Here is a 22,548-nt window from a genome sequence, read left to right on the forward strand (position 1 = left end):
TGCACTGTAGTACAAGGTGGTCTAGATGTCTCGTGACCCCCCGTTTAACTCTCTAAAACGTAAATCTTGACTTAAAGCTTTCGTCACTGCAGGAATTCATATTCTTTGGGTCTTTCGGTAAAGTCACGTAGAAAGGTTCAAAGAAAATAACAAAAAACTACGACGTTTCGATCGCAACACAAGCAGTCGTCTTTGAACCTATCGACGTGCCTTTAAAACGTATTATTTTTTAAAGCAAGGTGTATTTAAAACAGAAGTGAATATGCAAAGGAAAGCATGTTAGCAGTACATTAATTTAAGGTCACAATACCTCTGGGACACCCTGCATATACTGCATGTAATGCAGTTGCAAGAGTAACCCTAGCGTGTATTTATATTTTATTAGGCTATGCAAACATTCCTAAAAATGCTCTTACTACATTTCTTGTAAAATTTCTGCGATAAGACATTACATCCATAAGAGGTTTTTTTGGAGTTATTACATCTTTAAATAAAAAAAACTAAGGCATTACATCTTTGAATAAAAAACTAAATTCCTCAGGAAGACACTGTACAGCAGTACTTAACATGACTGACGTCACTCAAACCTTAACAATGGAATAACCTATATTCTAAGAAGGTCAAAGCAGTGATGCAAAGATTGGCACGTAACACTGTGAACCTGGCAACCATGGCTAATGCCACCGGTTCGATTCCCGGGTCGTGGCTAACACCAATGGCGAGTGTCATGTGACATGGGGCCTGAGCACCCACTTCCTTCACAAACTGCACTGACCAAACAACCCAACGTGACCCAAAAGGTGTGGCTTCTTCACACAGCGGTGGATTAACAAAGGGTTGTACGTCCAGCATTTTAAAAGTCAACAAAACTATTTGGTCATGCTGCATTTTGCAGTGCTGCAACACGCACAATGAATTAAAAAAACCTCTATACATTTGTTAAAAGGAAAAACAAATATCGGGAATAATTCAGGCATTGGCCTTTCTTCATAGCACATATATTGTTGTTAATTTTAACCTTAAGACACATTCATTGTTTATCCAATTATATATATTTGTACAATTTAAATCTAAGTCCAGGCATGCTCAATCCACCAATGGACGAAGGCCTCCCTCCTCACACCATGTCAGTCGTAAAGGGTCTTTGGCCACCGTAGTTTCCTTAAACGTCACCCCGTAATACATGTCGCCATATTTTGTACTATTTAAAAGTCAGCATCTCTACAGTTATTGTATGTTGAGCATTATGGAGCGTTGATCATGGTCGTGCTGAATGTCTGTTGGTGGCCCCGTCCTATGATGGGAGCCAGTCTCTCGAAAGGACAACTACTACAGAAATAAAGGAAGTGTGTACTATACAGTACAGTAGTTGGTTTTAGGGTCGGTGCCTATGAGCTCACCAAAAATGTAGAGCACAGTACTGGCAATAAAAATGCACGGGGATTTAATTGTTGCTCATTTTAACCTGAAGACACTTAATACATGAATAGTGTATCCAATTATTTTTTCATTCATAATTCTCAATCCACCAATGGATGAGGGCCTCACCACGCTATGTCAGCCATGGGGATTGATTGACCATACTTCACCACGCTGACTGATGCAGGTGGAGCAAGGGCAGGGCCAATTCTGATACTGTATAACTTTGCCACGGATTTCATCTGTGAACAGGAATTTAAATCTGGTGACTGGGATTCATAATGTAGCGAGCTCACCGCTGTACCACAGCTCCACCCCCCCCCCCCCATTTTTACATCATTTTATCCTACATGTTTTCGAAAAGTGGACTTATAAGATGTTCTAAATGATACCCCCCCCCCCACCCTGTACAATTACTGTAAGGCCATAAAATAAAGTGCTCAGCAGTCGTCCCCATTGCACTGATGTTAATCTCAACGGCTGATCTGATATTTAGAGCAGAGTCACACAGTGATAACAATGCAAGTATTGTACAGAATGTATGGGCGTGCTTCACTTTGCTGACAATTACACTACACAGTGCCCACGAACTGAAATTAAAGTACATAAAAATAACAAACCAATCCACGTGTCGCTATTGTGAGCCTAGGTATGGTCTGGTTTAACCGGTTAATTTTGCTGTCCTGCATACACAAAGATGAACAACAACGTTCATAGTTATGAAAATGAGTAACAATATCTAAGGATTTAGGAGTGCGCAGAGTTGAAACAATTATGATTGTCAATGTTTTATTCAGAAGAATTTGTAAAAACTGATCCTGGTAGCTGATGAATGTACTGGATCGTAAATACAGAGTAATTACTACTATACTGAGCCAAGAATGTCTGTTTGTGTGTAACGCGCGTGACGTCACTCCACTTGCCGCACCCCCCGTCATTAATATTAATGAGCGGGTGCATTTTTACACTCACGCAAATTCGCTTTTGAAAATGAATCTAATAAATAATTCTACGTGGCAACAAAGTTGATTTGGTGTCTTTATTTATTTCTTCAGCACTTGAGACAAAAGATAAGTCTAATTTATGCTTCTACATTATAGTAAAATAGACATTTCTCTGTGATTTTCCAGATATTGTATCAAATTCCAATTTATTTCAACCCCAGCGACCGAAAGCAGAGGAGAATAAAGTATCAGAGCAGTGAATTTTAACAAATTGAAGGTCAGTTATATACAGTGCTACAGTGACATGAAGTGAGGTGTTTTATGACGTAGTTTTGTGCAAGACTCACTGCCATTAATACAGTGCTACAGTGAACTGCAGTGAAGTGTTTGATGACTTCGTTTTGTGCAAGATTCACTACCATTAAATTTACACAAGATACAATTATACTCTGCTCAATTTTTTCGTAAATATGACAGCTTCCGTCCTAGGATGGGAAAAGATGCTCGTATTTCCATAATATGCTGCGTCTAACAAAACAATGGTTAATGATTTAATACGTACAGTACTGTAAAACATTGATTTAATATCCCATTGTATTGTGATTGCATCATCATCACCACCACCACCCAGAATATATTTATAATACGCAATTCACAACACAGGTCTCATCACAACATCCAGAAACGCAAAACTTTCTGAAATCAAATGGTGTACAATAAATATTGTCACGTGCCTCAATGATAGAAAGAATAAATTACACAACCGGCACTTCCAATCGCAATATTTTATTTATGTGAAAGCCCTTTGACATCCATTGCCTTTTAGAAAAGATTATTGGGATCCGGTACTAAGGCAGATTATGTGTATATTCTATGGGTCTTTCAGTAAAGCCACCGAAAGACCCATAGAATATGTATTCCGGCAGTCACGAAAGTTTTAAGTCAAGATTTCACATCATGTGTATCTATGTGACGTACGTGTGAGTGTATCTGTGTATGCACAAGCACACAATAGGCCTTCAAGTATTCTTTGCATTCACAAATGCCTATATAAATAAACCCAGATATTATCCAGCTCGAGGAATGTAGGTTCCCCTTGTGGTCGACATCTACTAGTGTGTGTAGCTTCACAATACATTGGGGGGGGGGAAGGGTTCACCTTACCAAAGCACAGGTGATGCGTGCACCACGCACAACATTCCTGGCTGCTGACGTCACTCCCACGTACCTGGTTTGCCTGAAGGCTATTTATAGAAAGGCAAAACGCCCTTTGTGCGTCCCATCTCTTGTCATTTCCAGTTTATTTACGGTTTCCTACCTTTGCTCACTGACGTACGCAAAATGCCACCTTGCACGTGCCAAGTGCATTTCTGTGCGGGGTTGCATTGCTAGGACACACGCTGTTATTTGCCCGTCAGTCAACCGTGCGGGGTTATCTTTATGTTTTAGCAACCTAAAAATAATACGAAGAAAAATGTACCTTTTCGTGGATTTTTAGGATTCCTACTAACAGTATCTTTAATAACAATTACAAACAACCTCTGAAACAGTGTAATTCTGTGAAACGTGTTCATATGGATTTACAAAATAATCTTTTATAATAGGTTGTTTGTTTTGGTACTGGCAAAGGAGGTCCCAAAATAATCTTTACAAGTAATAACTAACTTTAACAATTTCGATTTAAAGCTTTCGTGACTGCAGGGATTTATCTTCTTGGTTCTTTCTTTAAAGTCACGTATTATTTCCCTTCTACGTGACTTTACCGAAAGAACCAAGAAGATTTACTATGTTTGTTTTCTCATTCATTTGTACCTGATGATGGTTGCTTGTGTTACAATCGAAACGTCGTATTCCAATATTATTTAATTACATTTCTTTCTACGTGACTTTACCGAAATAACTAAAGAGTCATTCCTGCAGTCACGAAAGCTTCGAATCTAGTTTGAACATTTTAATTAGCCTGGTGCAATGCATGTTACACTTCAATGACGCCAAAGAGAGGACAACGCTAAATACAGGGAATAACAAGACAGGTAATATCAAAGATCTAGGTCAGAAGCTAACAGAATTCAGACTAACTATAAGCAACAGATAAAAATGTCTAGAAAAGCAAATGACGATTTGGATGTCATCACTATAAATAATGAAATAACTAGAATGGACAGTGGACTAAAAACTATACTATTTTTTTCATTTCACCAGGTAAGGCCCACTGAGCTATATAGCATTTCTCAGAAGCAACCTGACCACAAATGATAGCTCAACGAAGTGGCTTATCACGTGGAAATGTATAGCAGCCAAATAGTCGAAAGTGTGGGCAAGGGTAAAATAAGCAAACGGAATGCGTCAACTTAACCATAAAAGACAAGATGAAGCAAACGGGAAAATAAATAAGATCCCAATAGATAGATCATACAGATCTCCATATAATTATTAGGACACTTTTTTTTATAATTGAGAACACAGGACAAGAAAGTTTGAAGACTTCATAGCAAAACATTTTAGCATGAAAGCAAAAATTGTTTAGCTTGAAAGCAAAAAAGCAAGGTCAATGATTGGTTAGCCACAAATATAATTCCCATGTGAGTAAGATACTACCATAATACATGGCAGAAGCTTAAAATTAGTGGGCGAATTTTATGAAGATCTACATTACTAAATAAATCCCTATAGGCTGGCTGACTTAAAGTACAGGTGACCAACCCCATTTAGAACAGTTTGTGTGGCTGTCTTATCTGTTGTGCCGGTTTGTGACTGGAGGAAGCGCCAAGCAGATGACTTCTGAGAGCACTGGCGAGGCCACTTTGGTCGTAGGTACAATGTGCGAACAGTTAACTCGGGTGAAAAGTACTTTTGATGTATTTTTAAAAAAATTTTATTGATGTACTTCAGTTCATAGGTTAACTCTCACTTTTAATGATCATCGCAAGCCTTTTAAAATATATTTTATTGTACCATCCAGGGTATTAACAGTAACATTACATCTGTTAATCATCACCTTGAAACTACTAAACACCATCTCCTGTTCCTAACAGAAATGAAGATTTCACAATCATCTGACCTCTCACACTTACTGTTCCCCGCCGACAGCCTTGGTTCAAAGGTGGAGTTTGCTTACAATTTAACTTATATGCCAGCAACCTTCTGGTGCTGAGATTGTTGCCCTTGATGAATTAAATGCCCACAACACCACTGTACATGTGTAATGTAGCACTCAGAGACGCTGTCTTGCTTAAGCTATATATTTATTAAATATTACAGTCCAACCGACTCGATGACACGTTATCAGGTGGACGCAGGTTGACTATATACAACTGGGCGACTATGTAGCTGCTACGCGACGTTCACTATATAGCCGACCGACTATATAGGGGCCGTCGATGTAGTAGCCACGGCGAAGATATGTAACTTCTTTCCCAGCCTTCCAAGACGATGAGGGCGATCCACCGTGATGACAGCGACGACGGTCCGGACCTCGACTCCCCACAGCAGCCCCGAGCCCCGCTCCACGCTGCCTTTTATTTCCCCTCGGCTCTGCCACGCCCCTTTTCCCCGAACTCTCTTTTTTGCCAAACTATAACACCCCGGGGGGTTCCATCTCTACCCCCGCGTTGTCTCCTCAACCAGTTGCCTCACTTGACCTCATAGCTAAAATCATTATTTACGGCAACTAGGCCCCGTACTGTCCTTACACATGGTTACAAGAAAGTCAAACAACCTTAATAATCATGCTACTTGCATACCAGATTAAATCTCTGATCGACCATATGTCTGTTTCTGACATCTGACCGAACTCCATACACGGTTGATATCACTGCACCAATTGGCACATCTAATTGCTGTATAATACCACTCTCACATATAAAATGTACAAAGCTAAAAACATTATTTTCACTTAGAACAATGCACATTTGTATGTCCCATCACTTATATTCTAGCTTCCCAGGGTGCACAACCTTTTTTTGCAACAAATGAGACATCAATATGCACCTCGGCTGTTACAGATATTATTACTGTGGGCATGTAACCTTTATCCGTAATTTCCGAAATTTTGGCAAAATTAGTTCTTCTCTGCAGTTCAACTTGAACTGGCACGCAGAAGTGTACAGAATTTTAAATAAAAAGCAGATAAGAGCTGGTAGCACTCTATCTCTATCATCTCTTACCAATTGCAAAGATACAAGGAACACACGTAGATGTGTCATCAAGCAAGCAATACTTGACTTTGTGAACCATAAGAGCAATAAACTGGCATCGTGTCCAGTTGGCTGTCATCAATGCTGGTCGTTTGCCTAATCGCTTTAAAAAAATGTTTGCAAAACTTTATTTCCGCTAACCAAGCATGAACCCCATCCATGCTGTCTTGAACCACCATACTGCAGGTGAAAACGCTCCTCTTTTAGTTTTTTCCCGGGTACAGTACTGCTCGACAAAATATTAACAGCAAAGTAAAAGTAAGTGCGCTTGGGCAGGATACATAGCGAGATGTGATGACAGCAGACTGACGGAGTGGTAGCCAGAGGAGAGAACACATAGGACTAAGATGGATTATTGTGTACAATGAGATCGTGAAGGATGGTCACTTTGGGGAAGCCTTCATCCAGCAGTAGAGCGATCAATACTGCTGATGATACAACATTTTAAAGGGAAGTGTTTTTCGTTTTGAAAGCAAGTCACAAGCACAGCGAGTTTTTGTTACTGGGCCAACGACTCGACTGCTTAATAATGCAACAGAAACACAGACTCGGGTGATTCTGATTGCTATTGTTGTTAATGGTCATGCTGTGCACAGACTAGCACCCACCAAGGAAATGTAGAATTTATCCTTATGGCGGTACCCCGGGGTACCAAATAATACAAAATGCCCGAAGAAATTTTATATTTTATTTCTGGGACACTATTTTTCCCAGGGGTGTACTTAACTCCGCGACTGGGGTATCAATCAATCGGAAATCAGTGCTACTCCGCGATGTCAAAACGCCAAACATTAGCATGAAAAATCCGTTATCAAAATGTTTTACTTTGAATAGTGCATCGTGTACAGCTCGTCGAGATGAGTCGATTGCCGCATCGCCGACCATCGCCAGACTCAAAATGACTGCATCACGGACATTATGCAAGAGCCGGGGTACTCTGGTGCCCCGGGTTACTGCCATAAGGTTAAATTTTCACTGTTAGCTCAGCGCTGCAAAAAGGGTGATACATACAGGGAGACAGTGTTTTTACTTTGCAATGCTTAAAATTAATGTGTCCTTTAAGTGCGGTGATTGAATAGGGTTAATGGTTATAAATCAGTTCAAAGATTGTAAAACTCAACAGGTTCCCGGAATAAGGGATTAAGACCATATTTTACAAGCATTCCATGATTGTTGCAAGTGCAATACAATACAGGACTGTACTGAAGCAAACTTTGCTTTCAAGAAGACCTGTTCCCACATGCATTCAGTAACACAGACCATAAAGCACAGAACAAACATCAAGGCATCAAAATAAATCCGAGAAACCACAAACTTGACCTTTGAAAACCCAGTGTTCGTGAGATTAATGTTACCCCTCCTTTTAAACAGTGAATAAGCAAACAGTTCACACATGTCGACTAATCACCGCATGCAAATTGTTTGGTATATGCATGGGCACCAAGTTATAACGAAATGCAATGTCGATTTAAATAGAATCTCAACGCAACCACACCTCAAGAACCGTACAGAAACAGTGGGCATACAGAACAGTATTTATTTAGAGAGAGGCGCGTAGTCAATCATAAGCAGAGGGAAAAAATCAAAGCTATTGAGCTTGGACTTGAATCAGCGTAGGGAATGAAGGGCATGGATGGCTGAGGGAGTTCCAAATTACATGGGCAGCATGGGAGAATGTGCAACTTCCCAATGAGTTCTAAATTGATACTTCTTCGAATGACACGACACCAATAGCACTATCAGGATAAAAATGAGGAACAAGATTTTTAAAAAGCCTTTCTTACCTCAGTGAAGAGTGCATGGACGGGCGAAAATTGAGATAGAGAGGATAGGTAGGCATGCGAAAGTCCATGAAGAATCTTGATGACGTATTGGGGCGATGTGGCCTCGATTACGGGAGAAGTCTATCAGCAATATTTTGGGATTATTTAAAGTTTGCAGATGACGGATTTAGGAAGTTTTGTAGAGGTGAGTCGCAATTGTTGAGTCGGGATGTGATAAAGGCATGGATGAGGGCCTCCAGTTGTAGCTGGGATAAGGAAATGGCATGTGACAGTTGCACAAATGAAGCAGAGAACTACTTTAGTTTGAACATTTGCATATAGGCATGCCCAACAAATACTCTACTAAATGTGTTATAAAGAGAGTACACACAGTACTGTAGTGAACTGGAGGATGTTGCACTACAACACTGGCCACTTGGCATCGATTCCCAATCCTGATTATCCCAAGTATAGAATATTGTCACGTTGGAAAACTGAGAATATATATTTGACAACAAACAAATAAGTTATGCTAATAACTATGGGATCTTTTTTTTCAACTGAACATAAAACAAAAAAACCTGTATCACAAATTAGATGATTTTTTTACATAGTTCGGGTTGATTCAAATGCTAATTTGTCATAGGTGTGTAGCGTATATGAAATTAAATGCTAAACATGTGTGCACAAAGTCTAAAGGTTAGTCTCAAAGTAACTACTGTGCTGCGGGAGATCTCTCTAGCTTGCTTCTCAGGGTCATAAATGTTATTCACCTGATTAAGTTTTCTTGATAATCGGACACGAATCCCATATTCAATCCAGGTGACTGCTCATTGAGACAATATACAGGCATAGATTGACTACATGGGTGGGCACATATTTTTCATACAGTGTAGATGCCATTAGTAAGGCTTCTGTACACAACATACCAAAAAGCAGCTACTATATTGTAGTTTCAAGTCTGTGTATAATAGTGAAATGATTTCAATATTTAGAACACACGGTGTTAAATGGACATGTGATCATATCATCAACAGCCATGATCAATAGACTGCTGGATGAATGTCTCCAAAAGCTTTCGCTATCTATGGGATGCAACAATCGATGTCGCTTAACCTGCATGGCAGCTGATTTCACACTCCATTTTCTTCTCTTGGGTGCGTTACCTCCTTTGGATGTGACCAGGTCGTTCGCCCCAACTACTTGTGACGTCTCCAGCCCAAGGGCACTTAGTTTTGAGTCAACAGGATGTCGTTTAACTTCGAGTCGACCAGTTCCTCTTTCAGCCGCTTAATAAAACTCAAAGCATGCATTTAACCGTGCTTATTTTGCGACGATTTCAGCTTGTGTTAAAATTGTATTTGTGAGTGTCCATGTTTCTGGATCCAAGTCATAACAACTGGCCATGTTCACTGCTTAAAACCGTTCTTCTTTATGCACATGCCATTATTGCTTTTCATTGTGACAGTATACAGGAGTATCGTGAATGCTGTATTGGACTTTATCAAGTTAAATTAGTGTAAATAATTATAAATCCCTGTGCAGCAAACGTATTAGACTGCAGCACCATAAAGTATAAATTTAGCTAACAGGGTTGTATTGCTCTGTAGATAGAGCCTCTTTACACCCTAAGGCTGAAAGTTCAAATCCAGCTCAAGGACGACCCAGTAACAGCATTAATCAAGTCGATAAAAATCACTACAACTTCATGAGAAGTCAATTGAGTCGTGGTCTTATAACAATTATTTGACCCTAGCATAGGAATATGGCATTGCCAATACTGTCCCAGGAGCTGCTAACTAATATGAGCTCCGTATGTAGTATGCTTTTGATACTCGTTTATAAACATCAATACGAGGAAACACTGTGTACGATTCTGTAATGAATTAGAAAGATTAACATGATATAAAAAATACCCACGTAGCACAATAAATGCCTTAATTCCAATTAAAATGGGCGATATCACTCATTACAAACTGTACCACACACTCCTTAACGTCGGCTCTAAAGTAATGCTTTCGTCTACATTACGTCCACTTGCGTGTGTGTTGCAATTGCAATGATTACCAATCTAAAACTGAGGTTTTTTGGCCATGAAGTAACTTCTGGTGACGCCGAAGGAAGACCTCTTCCAGGGAAACACTGCTGATCAATCTACTTGGTAACTGTAAGCTGTGTACCTAGTTTCCCCTAGGAGTGGTTCTCAAGTGGTTGTCTTGTATTACCGGTAATCAATTGTAAAACAAAACCGGTAAAACCCGTTACCGGTATGCCGCACGTTTAGAAATGTGAAGAGCAGTACATGGAACATCTTCTTCACATCGTTTAACTGAGGCACACAGGGAGATGCTGTGGTATAAAGGTTAGAAAAATTGAGTTGCAATGCGGAGTTAACCGGTTCCATTCGGCTGGGCAGCATTTGCAATCATGATCGGTAATGTACTTGCATTCCCTCCACCTCTGTCCACGAAGCAGTATATGAAGTGATCGAGTCGGTGGATTGACAGATTGCGCGTGGTAGGATAAAGTGTGGGTAATGCTCGCCTCTTCTTTCAGCGTGAAAGTAGGTAGGATGGAAAGCCTCCCTCGAAGTGGAGGAGGCTCTTCCACCACCAGTTAAGTGAGCAATGCAATTACAGGGCTGCGCCTTAACCTTATTTTACCTTTTGCCTTAACTGAGAAACAACGGAACTCACGAGTGAACTTATTTGGGCATTCTGTAAGGAAGCCACCTGCTTTTTTCCGGTTTCTGATTTTTATTTTGCTTTATTGCTTTTTTTTGCCTTTTGTTATTTTCGTGAACCAGGTCACTCTCTTGTTAATTACTTTAATACTATCCTGGTCTCTTGAGTCCTCACCTGGTTAAATAAATAAACTTGACAACCTATAACTTGTTGGCGTTGGTGATTTAAAAGCCTGTCGCTGGCCAATCAGAGTTGCACGCCACCGTGCCGTTTCTACGTTCTAGTTATTGCTAATTTCTGCATTCATTCCGAATATTCCACAGGTAGTGGTCACCGGTATACCAACCATACTTTCTAAAGGGTGGCCCATGTCTTGTGACCGCCAATTAATGAATTGACCCTAACATTTATAACTTTTCCTTTGCATATTAATTTCTGTTTGAAATACACCTTACTTAAATACAGTATATAGTTTTAGATCATTTAAATGGGGGGGCACCATGCATCTGGACCACCCTGTACATTTGGCTGAGTCAAGGCATCCAGTGTGATGGGGTTTTTTAGACCGTGGATTATTGATTTCCACGAAACGACTGTACGGCGATCCGAAATTTCACAATGTGATTGTAGCGATATGAGTTTATTATTAACTTTGTAATAGTATTGGATGTTTCTTTATTGCAGTTGTTGTGCTTTGTTTAACTTGAGCGCGTGTAAATAAAGAGTATCCCCCCCCCCGACGTTCTTCAACTGCAACGCACTCGGCAAATAAGCCTGCCGCAAAGTCTTCTTAAATCATTGCAACTTCACATCAACACACGCGCTGTCGTCTACGCAACACATCAGTACTCCGCTGTAAATCAATACAAGGTACTTATACAACGGTGACGGCTGATAAGTGACGCACAATACCACTTTAATGAACAGCTATCGATTTACGACGTCAGTTGTGTCCAGTTTATAACGTCGTACGATATTTTGTCAGGAAAAAAAACACCGTGCAGCGATGTTTACGACAGCAAACAAAACAATCACAAATCACGCAGCGACGATATTTGCGTAATGAACGATACACGAGTGTTCGATGATCGAGAGATAACGTCGGTCACATTGCGACACCCTCGGTACCTTGACGAGAGCCTCTCTTAGCCATGGCGATGCAGCGCGACGCGGTCGAGCCAGGCAGGTGCGTGCCCTAGGTCCCCTCGGCATGAACGTCTTCCTCTCCTTCTCACTCTCTCTCGCCGGCGTCTTGCTGCCTGTCAGCTTGAGGAACGCATCTCCACCCCCCTCCCTCCTCGAGACGTCGCTCGCGTGCGAGCACCGCAAAGGTGGAGCGTCTTCTTGACTCTCGATTCGTCTTTGTCGGCGAAACTCGCAGGCGAACGCACAAGGTGGCTTATCTCCCCTCCCGTGCTGCGCGGGGTGTCAAGTCACGCCACACCACACCGACACACCACACCGTCTCACCACACCACACCACGACACACCACACCACCACACCGCTCAAGCCGAGAGCCACAGGCGAAGTGACAGCGCCGCGCAGGTGAGCCCACGGGTAAGTCACGCCTCGTCTCACCGGGGAGCGCACAGGATTCAAGTCACACCTGTCGCAGGTGGATGGGAGGAGTGGGGAGGCAAGAGGTGGGGGCGGGGGGGAGGCAAGAGGTGGGGGTGGGGGGGCAAGAGGTGGGGGCGGGGGGGAGGCAAGAGGTGGGGGCGGGGGGGGGGCGGGGGGGAGGCAAGAGGTGGGGGCGGTGGGGGGCGGGGGGAGTTCCTCTTTCCTCCACTGACGCCGCTCTGCGCTTGCTCAGGTGTGTCCATGTCAATAAGAGTACGGCGACCTCGTGGAGTTCATCGGCTCGTGACGCCACATCCCCTCCCTCCCGACATCCCCACCCCCACCCTCTCTCACCTATCCCCACCCCCACAAGGACAAAGATCCCCCGTATAGCCTGCAACAGGCTTGGGGCAAGTGCTGTTAGCGAGCTGCAACGATGAAGGCCGGCACAGCACACAAGGTTGGTGGGTGGCCAGTACCACGCCCGGCCGCCTTTGTCTCTCACCCCCCCCCCCGTCCCAGTGGCGATGTTTAACTATAAAACCGCTACACCAAGTACTCACTTGAGGCTGAGTCGACCTAGGGGAGGCCCAGGACCGGTTCAGATAATCGTCACCGGTGTTGGTGGCCGCGAGCGGGGAATCGAACTCGGGTCGCCGCCAGGTTCGTAGGGCAGCGTAGCGCTAACCACGACAACCACCGCTCTCCCCACCTATGGGGCCGTCCATAAATGACGTCACGCGATTTTGGACGATTTTTTTACCCCCCCCCCCCTCGTCACACGGTGTCACAAAGTCAGACCCCCCTCAAATATGACGTCACAAAGCTCTGCCCCCCCCCAAAACCATATTTCCATTAAAAAAATAAACATGCTTCAAATCGCTTTAAACTATTGTCATTGTAGTGCGTATTTCATGTGGCTGATGTTGTAGGAGAAAACATTTATTAAAAAGTATATTTAATTAAGTAGAAAGTGTTGTCTATATTTATTTAAAGTTGCGCATTTTGATGTGACGTCACGTTTCTCACCCCCCCCCCGTCACAAATGTCTGACACCCCCCCCCCCCCCCAGGTGCGTGACGACATTTATGTACGGCCCCTATCCCCCCCCCCCAACGCTCCTCACAATCCCCCCCACCCCTAACCCCTCGAGCAAGAGCCGCGGACCCCGCCCGGCCGCACCCCTGGCCGGGACGCGCGAGTCAAACGCCCGGGTCGCCTAAGGGGCTGGCGCCCCCCCCACCCACCCACTCCATCGCTAACACGGTGGCAGCGGAGGGAAGTATTCTGAGCAGCAAGCCCGGTGCGGTGTCGTGCGCGCGGTGCGGTAAACGTGGTCGGCAAAATGCAGCAGTCAAGAGCAGAAGCGCAGCGGTGAAGTGTACACTGCGTTGCATGTGCCCGTGTGTTTGAACTTCTCTCGCAGCGCATGTAGCCAACCGTCCTCATCGGAGGTAAGGATAACCAAGCACAACAAGCAGTTCTAAATAAATTAGCTTTCAATCGGGATAATTCTAAAGTGCATCATAGCTCCCAGTGGCCTCCTAATATCACGAGTGTTCCGGCCGCAGGGCAAGAAAGTGGGCGATGCAATGACCGTCAGTGGTTGGCAAGTAAAGAGCAGCAGTGCACGAAAATGCAGCAGTGGTGGGCAGCATTCAAGAGCGGCAATGCAGCAGTGAAGTGTCATTCAGCAGTTAAAGTGCGGCAGTCAAGTGCAGCAGTGCATTGACATACAGCGATGAAGTGTAGAGCAGTAGAACAGCAATTAAGTGCAGCAGTTATGTGCAGCGGTGCAGGAATCCGGACTGGGTCTGCCACCGCTAAGCGCGACTTACACCTTTCACTCAACTCCTGCGGGTGTCGGTGTGCGACAGACTCACATTGATCCGAGGTGGATTGTTATATTGCACTGTGACTTGAATAAAATCTACGTTTTTAATCCCCCAATCGGAAGCTCGTGGGCAAGTGGATTGATACATCGCAGGATCGTCTCGGGGCAAGGCAGGCACTCCTGGCAGCATCGGGTTTTTCATGGTTTTAATAAAAAAAAACGATCATCTCAGGTGGCCAAAAATCCGGTTTTATTGCCTTTTAATCCCTATAATTATAGCTCCCCACCAAAGAGAAGGCAAACACGTTCCGCTACAAGATGGTCAAAGGTCGCAAGACACCGATGGAGTCTTGGCTGTCCGATGGCAGCGAGTGGCCGGAGCTGCAAAAGATCGCCGTCAAGCCGTCCAGCATTGCCACGTACGTCCAGCGCCGCATCCGAGAGGAACTTCTCCACCACGGCCTTCGTTCACTCCAAGCTGACGAACAGCCCCAGCGTGAAGGTCGTCTTCATCAAGAGCGACATTCCCACATTCTTCGACGGCACGGTTGAGATGATCGAAGAGGACAGCGAATCCGAGGACTCTGGCGCCGATTGACAACTTGACTTGCCGGATTAAAACCATGTGTTTTTTTCATAAAACCAATAACCCGATCAAATTTGGGGAGGGCCCTTCATCTAGCAATGGATGGATCCATGGCTGATGTGAAAAAACGTGTTGTGGTTAATTACAGTAGTCGTATTATGCTCACCTAGTGACGAGTTATTAAAAAACACGTTCACGTGCCACATTTTTTACGCTGTTGCCAACCTGATTTTGCGCGATTTTTAAAATGTCAGTCTTCGCGAAGTGCCAAAATGTAACGTGGTTTTTCGGCCGTTTCAACAAATGTAAAATATGGCTCTTCACATGTCTGTCAAAGATTTACCCCGCACCTCCGATTAGCACGGTTGCCTACGGACGGTGCGAAAGTTCAACATAACAAGGTATATTTAGAAACATGCGCTTCGAATATTTGGCTGTTATAAATGTCAACATAAGCCACTTTGTCGATCATTTGCAGCCAGGTCGCTTCTGAGAGCCATATAGCTTAGTGGGCCTTACCTGATAAAAAAAGCTATTTTTTTTTTGCTTCAAACGCCGACGCAGGTGTACGTACCTGCAGTATACCCACGTCATTTATGACCAGGCGATACTCATTAAAATGTCTGTGTGTAGCATAGGAAAGACCCGAACCTTAATCAGATGGAGAAGTGGCAGGACTCGTGAACTCAACATGTACCGCGTTCAATAATTTTCATATTACAATGACGACGTTGGTTGTTACCCACGCATCCGAAAACATCCCAACTTCCCCACCTGCCTAAACACGTGCTAGCTTGCACACACAGTAGTGACGATAATTCACAATGGTCACGCATTACTGCAAGGCTTGATTTGAAGCTTTCGTGACTGCAAGGACTCATATTCTTAGGTTTTTTCGGTAAAGTCACGTAGGTAAAACATCAAAATTAATAAAAATCACGACGTTTCGGAGGCAACACAAGTCTCCGTCATCAGGTGGGACCGTCACAGCCGGATTAGCTGCATCAAGTGTAGCTAATCCGGCTGTGACGGTCCCACCTGATGACGGAGACTTGTGTTGCCTCCGAAACGTCGTGATTTTTATTTGATTTTTATTAATTTTGATGTTTTACCTACGTGACTTTACCGAAAAAACCTAAGAATATACTGCAAGGCTTTCAGAGTAGTGTTAAACCGGCCATGCCCGCATTGAAGCAAATGGCATAACTTTCAAGTAGCTCGAAAACCATTATTACGATACACGAGGTTACGCCTAGTCTTTCGCGAGCAAAGGACACCTGTTAATCAGTCCACGTTCGTATAGCACCACCTGGCGGTACAAATACAAAGCAGTGAATACATTTAAATGGTTAAACGAAACAATTTGAACATACAAATAGAAATAAATTTAATTTCGAGCGGCTGATTTAAATGCGCGTCGGTATTGTACTAGATACGAGTCAACTAATCATTATCGGTAGGAGTTAAACTGGAGTTCTCACTTGAGAACAATTACTGAAGGTGGACCGGGACCAAATAGAAAAAATTAAAGTGCATTATTTGTACAACTTTTGGAAAACTGAACTTGACCATGCAATGCAACATACCATTGTCTCTGCAAAATTTACATTTTTAACCAATGACTATTACTCACCATGACCATGGATCAGAGCCAAGAACAGACAGAAATTTTACAAAAGCTGAAATACTGAAATTAAGGGAACACATTAAGGAACACTAAATCATACGTAGTATTCCATCTGGAAGGGGCTGGAGCAGAACCACATTGGGATAAGAAATGACGGCCAATGGACACGATTGGTGAAAAGGTCAGTGAAAGGAAAGCACTGAAGGATAACCGCAGCTAAGAGGAGCAATGTGGAGTGAAATGGATGTAGGGATGGAAATGGCATGGAGAAATCTTCATCCAGGAGTCACTGATTGTACCATGTAATATTAAAATTGCTTCTTACAGTAAATTATATGGATAGCGTCCCTCTTGAAAACCTACAAAGTGAACATCAATCGCTTCGACTTTCCATGGTAATGTGCATCTGCTGAAATATATGCCCTGGAAGCAGCAAAATGGTTGTCTTAGTGTAAATGAGAAACACTTAAACAAGACTTTTAAATTAATATATCTGCAAATTATAAGTGAAGCTCCTTAGCATATCTAAAATAAGGACAGGAAACGAGCCCAGCCTACATTTGAAGACCGTTTCACAGCTTTCATAATAAATTAGCCATTGTCTACCAACACAATGATAACACCATAAGTATTTGAGTATTAACGAACTCGGAACAGCACTGCAATAATGAAAATCAATTTATTTTATTAAAATGCTTAAACCCCACCCACATTTAATGACATTAAAATTGTACAAGTTGACCAGGCAATTACATCTGGCAAGTACATTATCGTTCTACTATTTCATTCTCCGCAAATAATATCCTTGAAGAAAAAAAAAGTTCCAAACAAGTGTTCACAAACCAACTCCCACTTAAAATGAGGATGCAGGGAGCCTCTTCATGAGTGGTAGGCAATCCGATGCAGTGTGCAGTGAGAGAAACATTAACACTCCTCATTGAACCAACTGCACTTCTTCAAGCCAAAGTTCCAAACGGTCTCTTCCACGGACTTGTTCCCATAAGTGGCTTCAAGTCTACTCCATCATCTTCCAATGTACGAGGCGGATGACAGTCCAGTCTGCATCCACACCTTCTGTAAATTCACGGCGAAATCTGAATAATAAAAAATGGATGCGATGTTAAAAACCAAGCAGAATACAACAAATATTCAAATTCCCTTCCAAGTGTTCTTGTATTGTACTTTAAAAAGTTAACCAATATTTGGAACCGGTCTTGCTGGTGCCAGTAACAGCAAAATATAATGCCACAAATTCATAAGTTTACCAATTAACAATCAATTATCAAAATACCGTATTATATATATATATATACACACCCAAATAAGGAAAGCTCCATGACATAGGTTAACATGTTTTGTTGAATAGGGTATAATGATAATTTTAAAAAAGGTATATAAATGCAAGTATAAGCGATTTGCAAGGTGAATACTGTAGAAAAATAGTTTTGAAGCACAAGTCTGGATTAACCGTGTATAATATTGAAAAAAATCGTATTTGCTCTTTGCTACTTTTATATGACCGCTTATAGCATAAGTGTCCAACTTTGTTCAAAATAGAGTGTACAAGTGTACTCCGAGAAGGATTAACAAAATGTATGAAAACCACTGGGAGTGAGAACACAAACTATACTGCATACATGAAACTGCAACGAAAAATAATATTTGTTGTACATGAACACCCATGTCAATTCAATCTGGATAGGAAACAGGCAATGTGGCCACCTGCTTCCATGGAAAATATCACATCAACGTGCGTGCCAAGATATTTTGCAGAAGGCACGTCTCATTGGCTATACTTCATGCAAGTCAGTATGGGTTGCAGGTAGAAAGCACAGATGTAAGAGCATAGAATTACAGGACGAGATGTTGCTGCAACGCCCTCTGTTGACAAACTACATAGCCATCCCCCCCCACCCCCGAGTCCAATTGGGCATGATCCCCCATCCAGACTCCACAATATTTAGCATCATAGATCTTATGAGATTGCACGCCGACAGATGAAGTCGTAGGTTTGTTGTACGCACTCGTAACTGGCCGTGGCAATTCTCTGCGTGTTGTCCTCATCTTCTGCGGAAAACGTGATAATCTTCATGCCAGCAAAATCACTGTCAGGCAAACTTGCACTTGTCAAATACCAGAATCTCATGAGGATGTTCACATAGCGCCGACCTGAAAATAACAATGTGTCGACGTTAAGTACCTGTTACATTAACAATGTGCTAAATAACTGACAATGTACACAAATTAAAAAAAATATATTATAGTGTATACACTTACAAGGGTGGCAAAGTGGTTAGCATACCACACTATGAACCTGGTAATACAAGTTCACTTCCAAGCCACAGTAAACATTGATGCCGAGTGATATCTGAACTAGTCCAGCCACCTTCACCAACCCGCACTGACCAGCATGGTGAAGTATGGTCAAACAATCATCAAGTCTGAAACGGAAAGCAGAAGCCTTCATTCAGCAGTGGCTGTAAATATACAATTAAAGGCATCTTTAAAAAAGTGCATGATCTAAAACAAGCTTGAGCTACCATGTTTACAAACAACTAAAGGTTCAGTCTCAGGATGATTGATCACCAAAGCATCCACAAAAATCAAACACGAATGCATTCACTCCATTTTCTTAGACCCGAATGAATTACATTTTTGATCTCGAGTGAATCATAGCAATACAATTTATGCAAGTGCCATCTTGTGGCCAAGGAGGGAAAATGCATGAAGAGGAGAGTGCTGCAGTCGTTTGGAACATAATTTTCGGGGATTTTCACTCCCACATAAGCGCACGAATAAAATACAAACACAGCTATCATGGTGCATTACCGCTATTATCGTAGTAGATGGCTACATCGTCAGTTGCGGAGTACATGACGTCCTCCAACGGGACGGCAAGTTGCCTCCGCTGGCTCTCACCCATCAAGCTGCACTTGTGACGCAACTCTTCCAGGGCCTGTTGGGTGAAGAGAGAGTTGTAACGTGTGCTCGTCGCCTTCGTGGTCCTACTCATGACACCCATCTGCCAGTGCTTTAAAAACAGCTGGCTTGTTTGTGTACTTATTGCAGAAATTAATGAAAAAGTATAACCCTTTGGTCAAATCATACTGCTGCACCAGTGTCACCCCACACCATGTGGCTCCTGTGGGTTACGTGACCACACTTCACATAAAAAAAATCAGACTAGCGTGAAGGCAGGGCGCATCGAAGTACGATTGATTTTGCCACACTGCGCATCAACCCACCCCCCAAGGATCCCCCCCCACAGCTGCCTATGATTAGCCGTTATATATCGCGATTACCCATCCAAGCAAATTTCGAGGTTCAACCTTGCTTGGCTTCCAAGATTTTGGCAACATACAGCACATCAAATACAACGTGTCCAAGGGTCTCAGGAAAAGGCATCCATAGAGTGCAGGTGCTGCTGTTCTTACATCTTCATCCATGAGTCCTTGAAGTTGGTCGAATTTGCTCTCGGCGACGAGTGAAGACACGGAAGAAAATGCCTGCAAAAAAAAAGAAATTGACGTTAATGCGCTGCCATATCTTGAACAAAAAAAAAAAACCTTCAGCAGTTTCATCGGTGTACAGTCAGTCTCCTTTTGTTAATCCCCTGCTGGATGAAGGGATCCCTCACACGTGTCGTGGGAGTTGACCATACTTCACCACACCGACTAGTGTGGGCCGAGGTTCCACAGCAAATATTACCTGTCATGCATGGCGTTCGCCTAATCCAAATCACTATCCAAGACGCAATCCTGCTTAATACATCCGAGACATTATTAGATCGCTAACAATCGGAGAAATTTGGTCATGTGCAAGCATGAATAAAATGTCATTAAACAAAGAGACAAAAATGTGACGGGCATTGAAACCGCCGGTTTAGCTTGCCAACAAAGAGCAGTACAAATGTAATCAGCGTTGCTGTATCGAGCGGAATTTGCTCCTGTTGAGTGCAAGCGCGAACTCTGGAATTCCTGGCTGATTTTCTAGGTCAGAACTCCCCACAAGTTCATGGTGATGACAAGCGTGGCTAATCACCGACATACCCAATCCACCAGAACTTGCACCTGCATCGGGAGCCTTTCGGGAAGTTTAAAAATAAAGTTGTGCACCACTTTCTTTCAAATGGGGCAACGCAGTCAATTGATAACCGCGAATGCCCTACTGTTTAAACATGTTAATCACAATACAGGATAAAACAAGCTTTCACGACCAATATATGCATTCATTAATCCACCCCCCTTTCGCACGTGAAGGGCTCACAAGTTACGCCATCACATCTACCCCTCTATTTAAGGGATGAAACAGAAGGATTTCGCCACAAATCTGGACGTCCGCCTGATGAAGCTAGTTGTAATTACTGGCGAAACGTCGTACTCAAGATTGAAAATGTTGTGGATTTGCTCTCCAACACTGGCGTTGCTGTACTAGTCACGAATTTGCATGTTCTGTTTACGTGACAACCCTTACTAATTGGCCGTCGGGTGGTGGCGGGTTTAACGACACATTTATATATTTACGCGATATAACCCCCCATATTACGGACAAAACAATGTCAATCACACTACATATGCTCATTTGCTCAGAGAGGGGGGGGGTGAGACCTCCGTTGGCTGACCGCAAGCCATCGTCATCATCCATGGTCAATCCACTGCTGGATGGAGGTCTTTCTCGGGAGTGCTTCCCCATTCATTGACCGCCCTAAGCCAGTGTTGGCAATTGCACATTTCCGTGGCGGGAACCCGTATATCCAATTAGTATAAGGCTATAACGACTTAAAAAAGTAGTACTAGTTGTATAGACTCCAAGGGTTAACCGTCGGCTTGGCCCATGCGATTTGAACGTTTGACCTTGCTCGCCGCGCACAGAGCAAACTCACAATTGCATAGACAGAGCGCAAGAATTGTTGCAATACAACAGTGAAGATCATTGTGCATCAGAGAACGTCCCTGCATGGTTACGTTAGTTGCGTAGACAGCCCTTGTTGTCAACCTACAGCCGAATGTGGACCCTCTCCCCCACGGCGTTTACGGGTCGTGGAAGAGTAATTTGACCATACTTCATACTTCACACCGCACTGGTCAACTGCATGTCGGCGAACTTAGCTGTACAATACAATAACCAGGTTGTAAAGTCGTCCTCACGCTGCTCACACAGCGCCATCAACGCAGCCGCGTTTAAAACCCACGGTGGCCGCCCATCAAAGCACGCACGACACAGGATCAATAACCCGCTTAGCTTTCGATATTTGACCGTAGGGCAAGGTTACACAGCAGCGGCAGCAGCAACAGAAATGCGGAGGTGATACGCGGTTGTTCGAACGCACGCACTTGCTTGGCGCCCTCCGTGAACTCCTCTATGTTGAAGTCGGAGTCAAAGTAAGTCCTCACGAGGAAGAATAAGAACTTGTGCTTGAGCCACGCGCCGGGACTGGGGATGGCCATGAACATCATCCTCTTCTTCTTGTCGGCCTTCTTCGCGGGGCCCACCGTCTCCTCCTTCCCGTCCTCATCGTCGTCTCGATGCCCCGGGGTTCGACCGTATAATCTCCCCGGCGCGGCCGCACCGCCCCAGAAACCGTAGACGGAACCACGGGCCCCGCTGGTCCCGACGCACGGCGACCCTCGGCACGCGGGGCCAGGAGTCCTCGAGAGCGGCCGCGACCGCGAGGAGAGACCGAGGCTTCTGCTCAGGCCCAAGAGGGCCGAGCGAGAGGCGCCGCCGCCGATGCGACTCGCGGAGACGAACATCGGGGCCGCGTTTCTGTGTCCGATGGCGGTGGATCTCGTGGTGGTGGTGGGTGGTGGGTGATGGTAGTGGTGGCGGCAGCGATGTTGTTGTTGTTGCGTTGACAGCATAGGCACAGGGACCTCGTCTCCGTCAACGCCGCTTTTATAGCGACCCCCACACCCAGCCCCCCCCCCACACCCC

The 22,548-nt window shown here is 43.7% G+C and overlaps 2 protein-coding genes across 4 annotated transcripts in view; both read right to left on the minus strand.

The window, feature by feature from the left end:
- Positions 1-12,640, minus strand: part of LOC144725065 (uncharacterized) — a 28,010-nt gene extending 15,370 nt beyond the window's left edge. The window contains exon 1 of one of the 2 annotated variants that reach the window (XM_078604525.1): positions 12,135-12,640. In XM_078604525.1, the coding sequence (XP_078460651.1) occupies positions 12,135-12,159 (25 nt within the window). In that variant the 5' untranslated portion in view covers positions 12,160-12,640. Of the gene's footprint in view, positions 1-10,389; positions 12,092-12,134 lie in introns of those variants that run through there. The other variant, XM_078604533.1, reaches the window with a different exon arrangement.
- A 4,642-nt stretch (positions 12,641-17,282) lies between these two features.
- MAIP1 (matrix AAA peptidase interacting protein 1) lies at positions 17,283-22,532 on the minus strand. Of its 2 annotated transcripts, none has more exons than XM_078604545.1 (5): positions 21,948-22,532; positions 20,049-20,120; positions 19,444-19,570; positions 18,639-18,783; positions 17,283-17,708 (listed from the first exon to the last, which is right to left on the minus strand). In XM_078604545.1, exons 1-5 carry the CDS (start codon positions 22,473-22,475, stop codon positions 17,630-17,632), a joined length of 951 nt encoding a protein of 316 aa, XP_078460671.1. In that variant the 5' UTR covers positions 22,476-22,532; the 3' UTR covers positions 17,283-17,629. The 2 variants fall into 2 exon arrangements, 1 of the variants encoding a protein (XP_078460671.1); XR_013586614.1 differs by lacking the exon at positions 17,283-17,708 and adding an exon at positions 18,892-19,055 and having other exon boundaries at positions 21,948-22,523.
- Positions 22,533-22,548: the final 16 nt, after the last annotated feature.

The sequence above is a fragment of the Lampetra planeri genome, chromosome 2, assembly GCF_965212315.1.
Source record: "Lampetra planeri chromosome 2, kcLamPlan1.2.h2, whole genome shotgun sequence".
In the NCBI taxonomy this organism is placed as follows: domain Eukaryota; kingdom Metazoa; phylum Chordata; class Hyperoartia; order Petromyzontiformes; family Petromyzontidae; genus Lampetra; species Lampetra planeri.

Excerpts from the sequence above, each read along its gene's own strand:
- MAIP1 (XM_078604545.1), bottom strand. The coding sequence starts at position 22,475 with ATGCTGTCAACGCAACAACAACAACATCGCTGCCGCCACCACTACCAT. Across the intron at positions 20,121-21,947 it reads TCACGGAGGGCGCCAAGCAA|GCATTTTCTTCCGTGTCTTC; the intron begins GTGCGTGCGTTC and ends TTTTTTTTGCAG. Across the intron at positions 18,784-19,443 it reads CATCTACTACGATAATAGCG|GTCGGCGCTATGTGAACATC; the intron begins GTAATGCACCAT and ends TGTTATTTTCAG.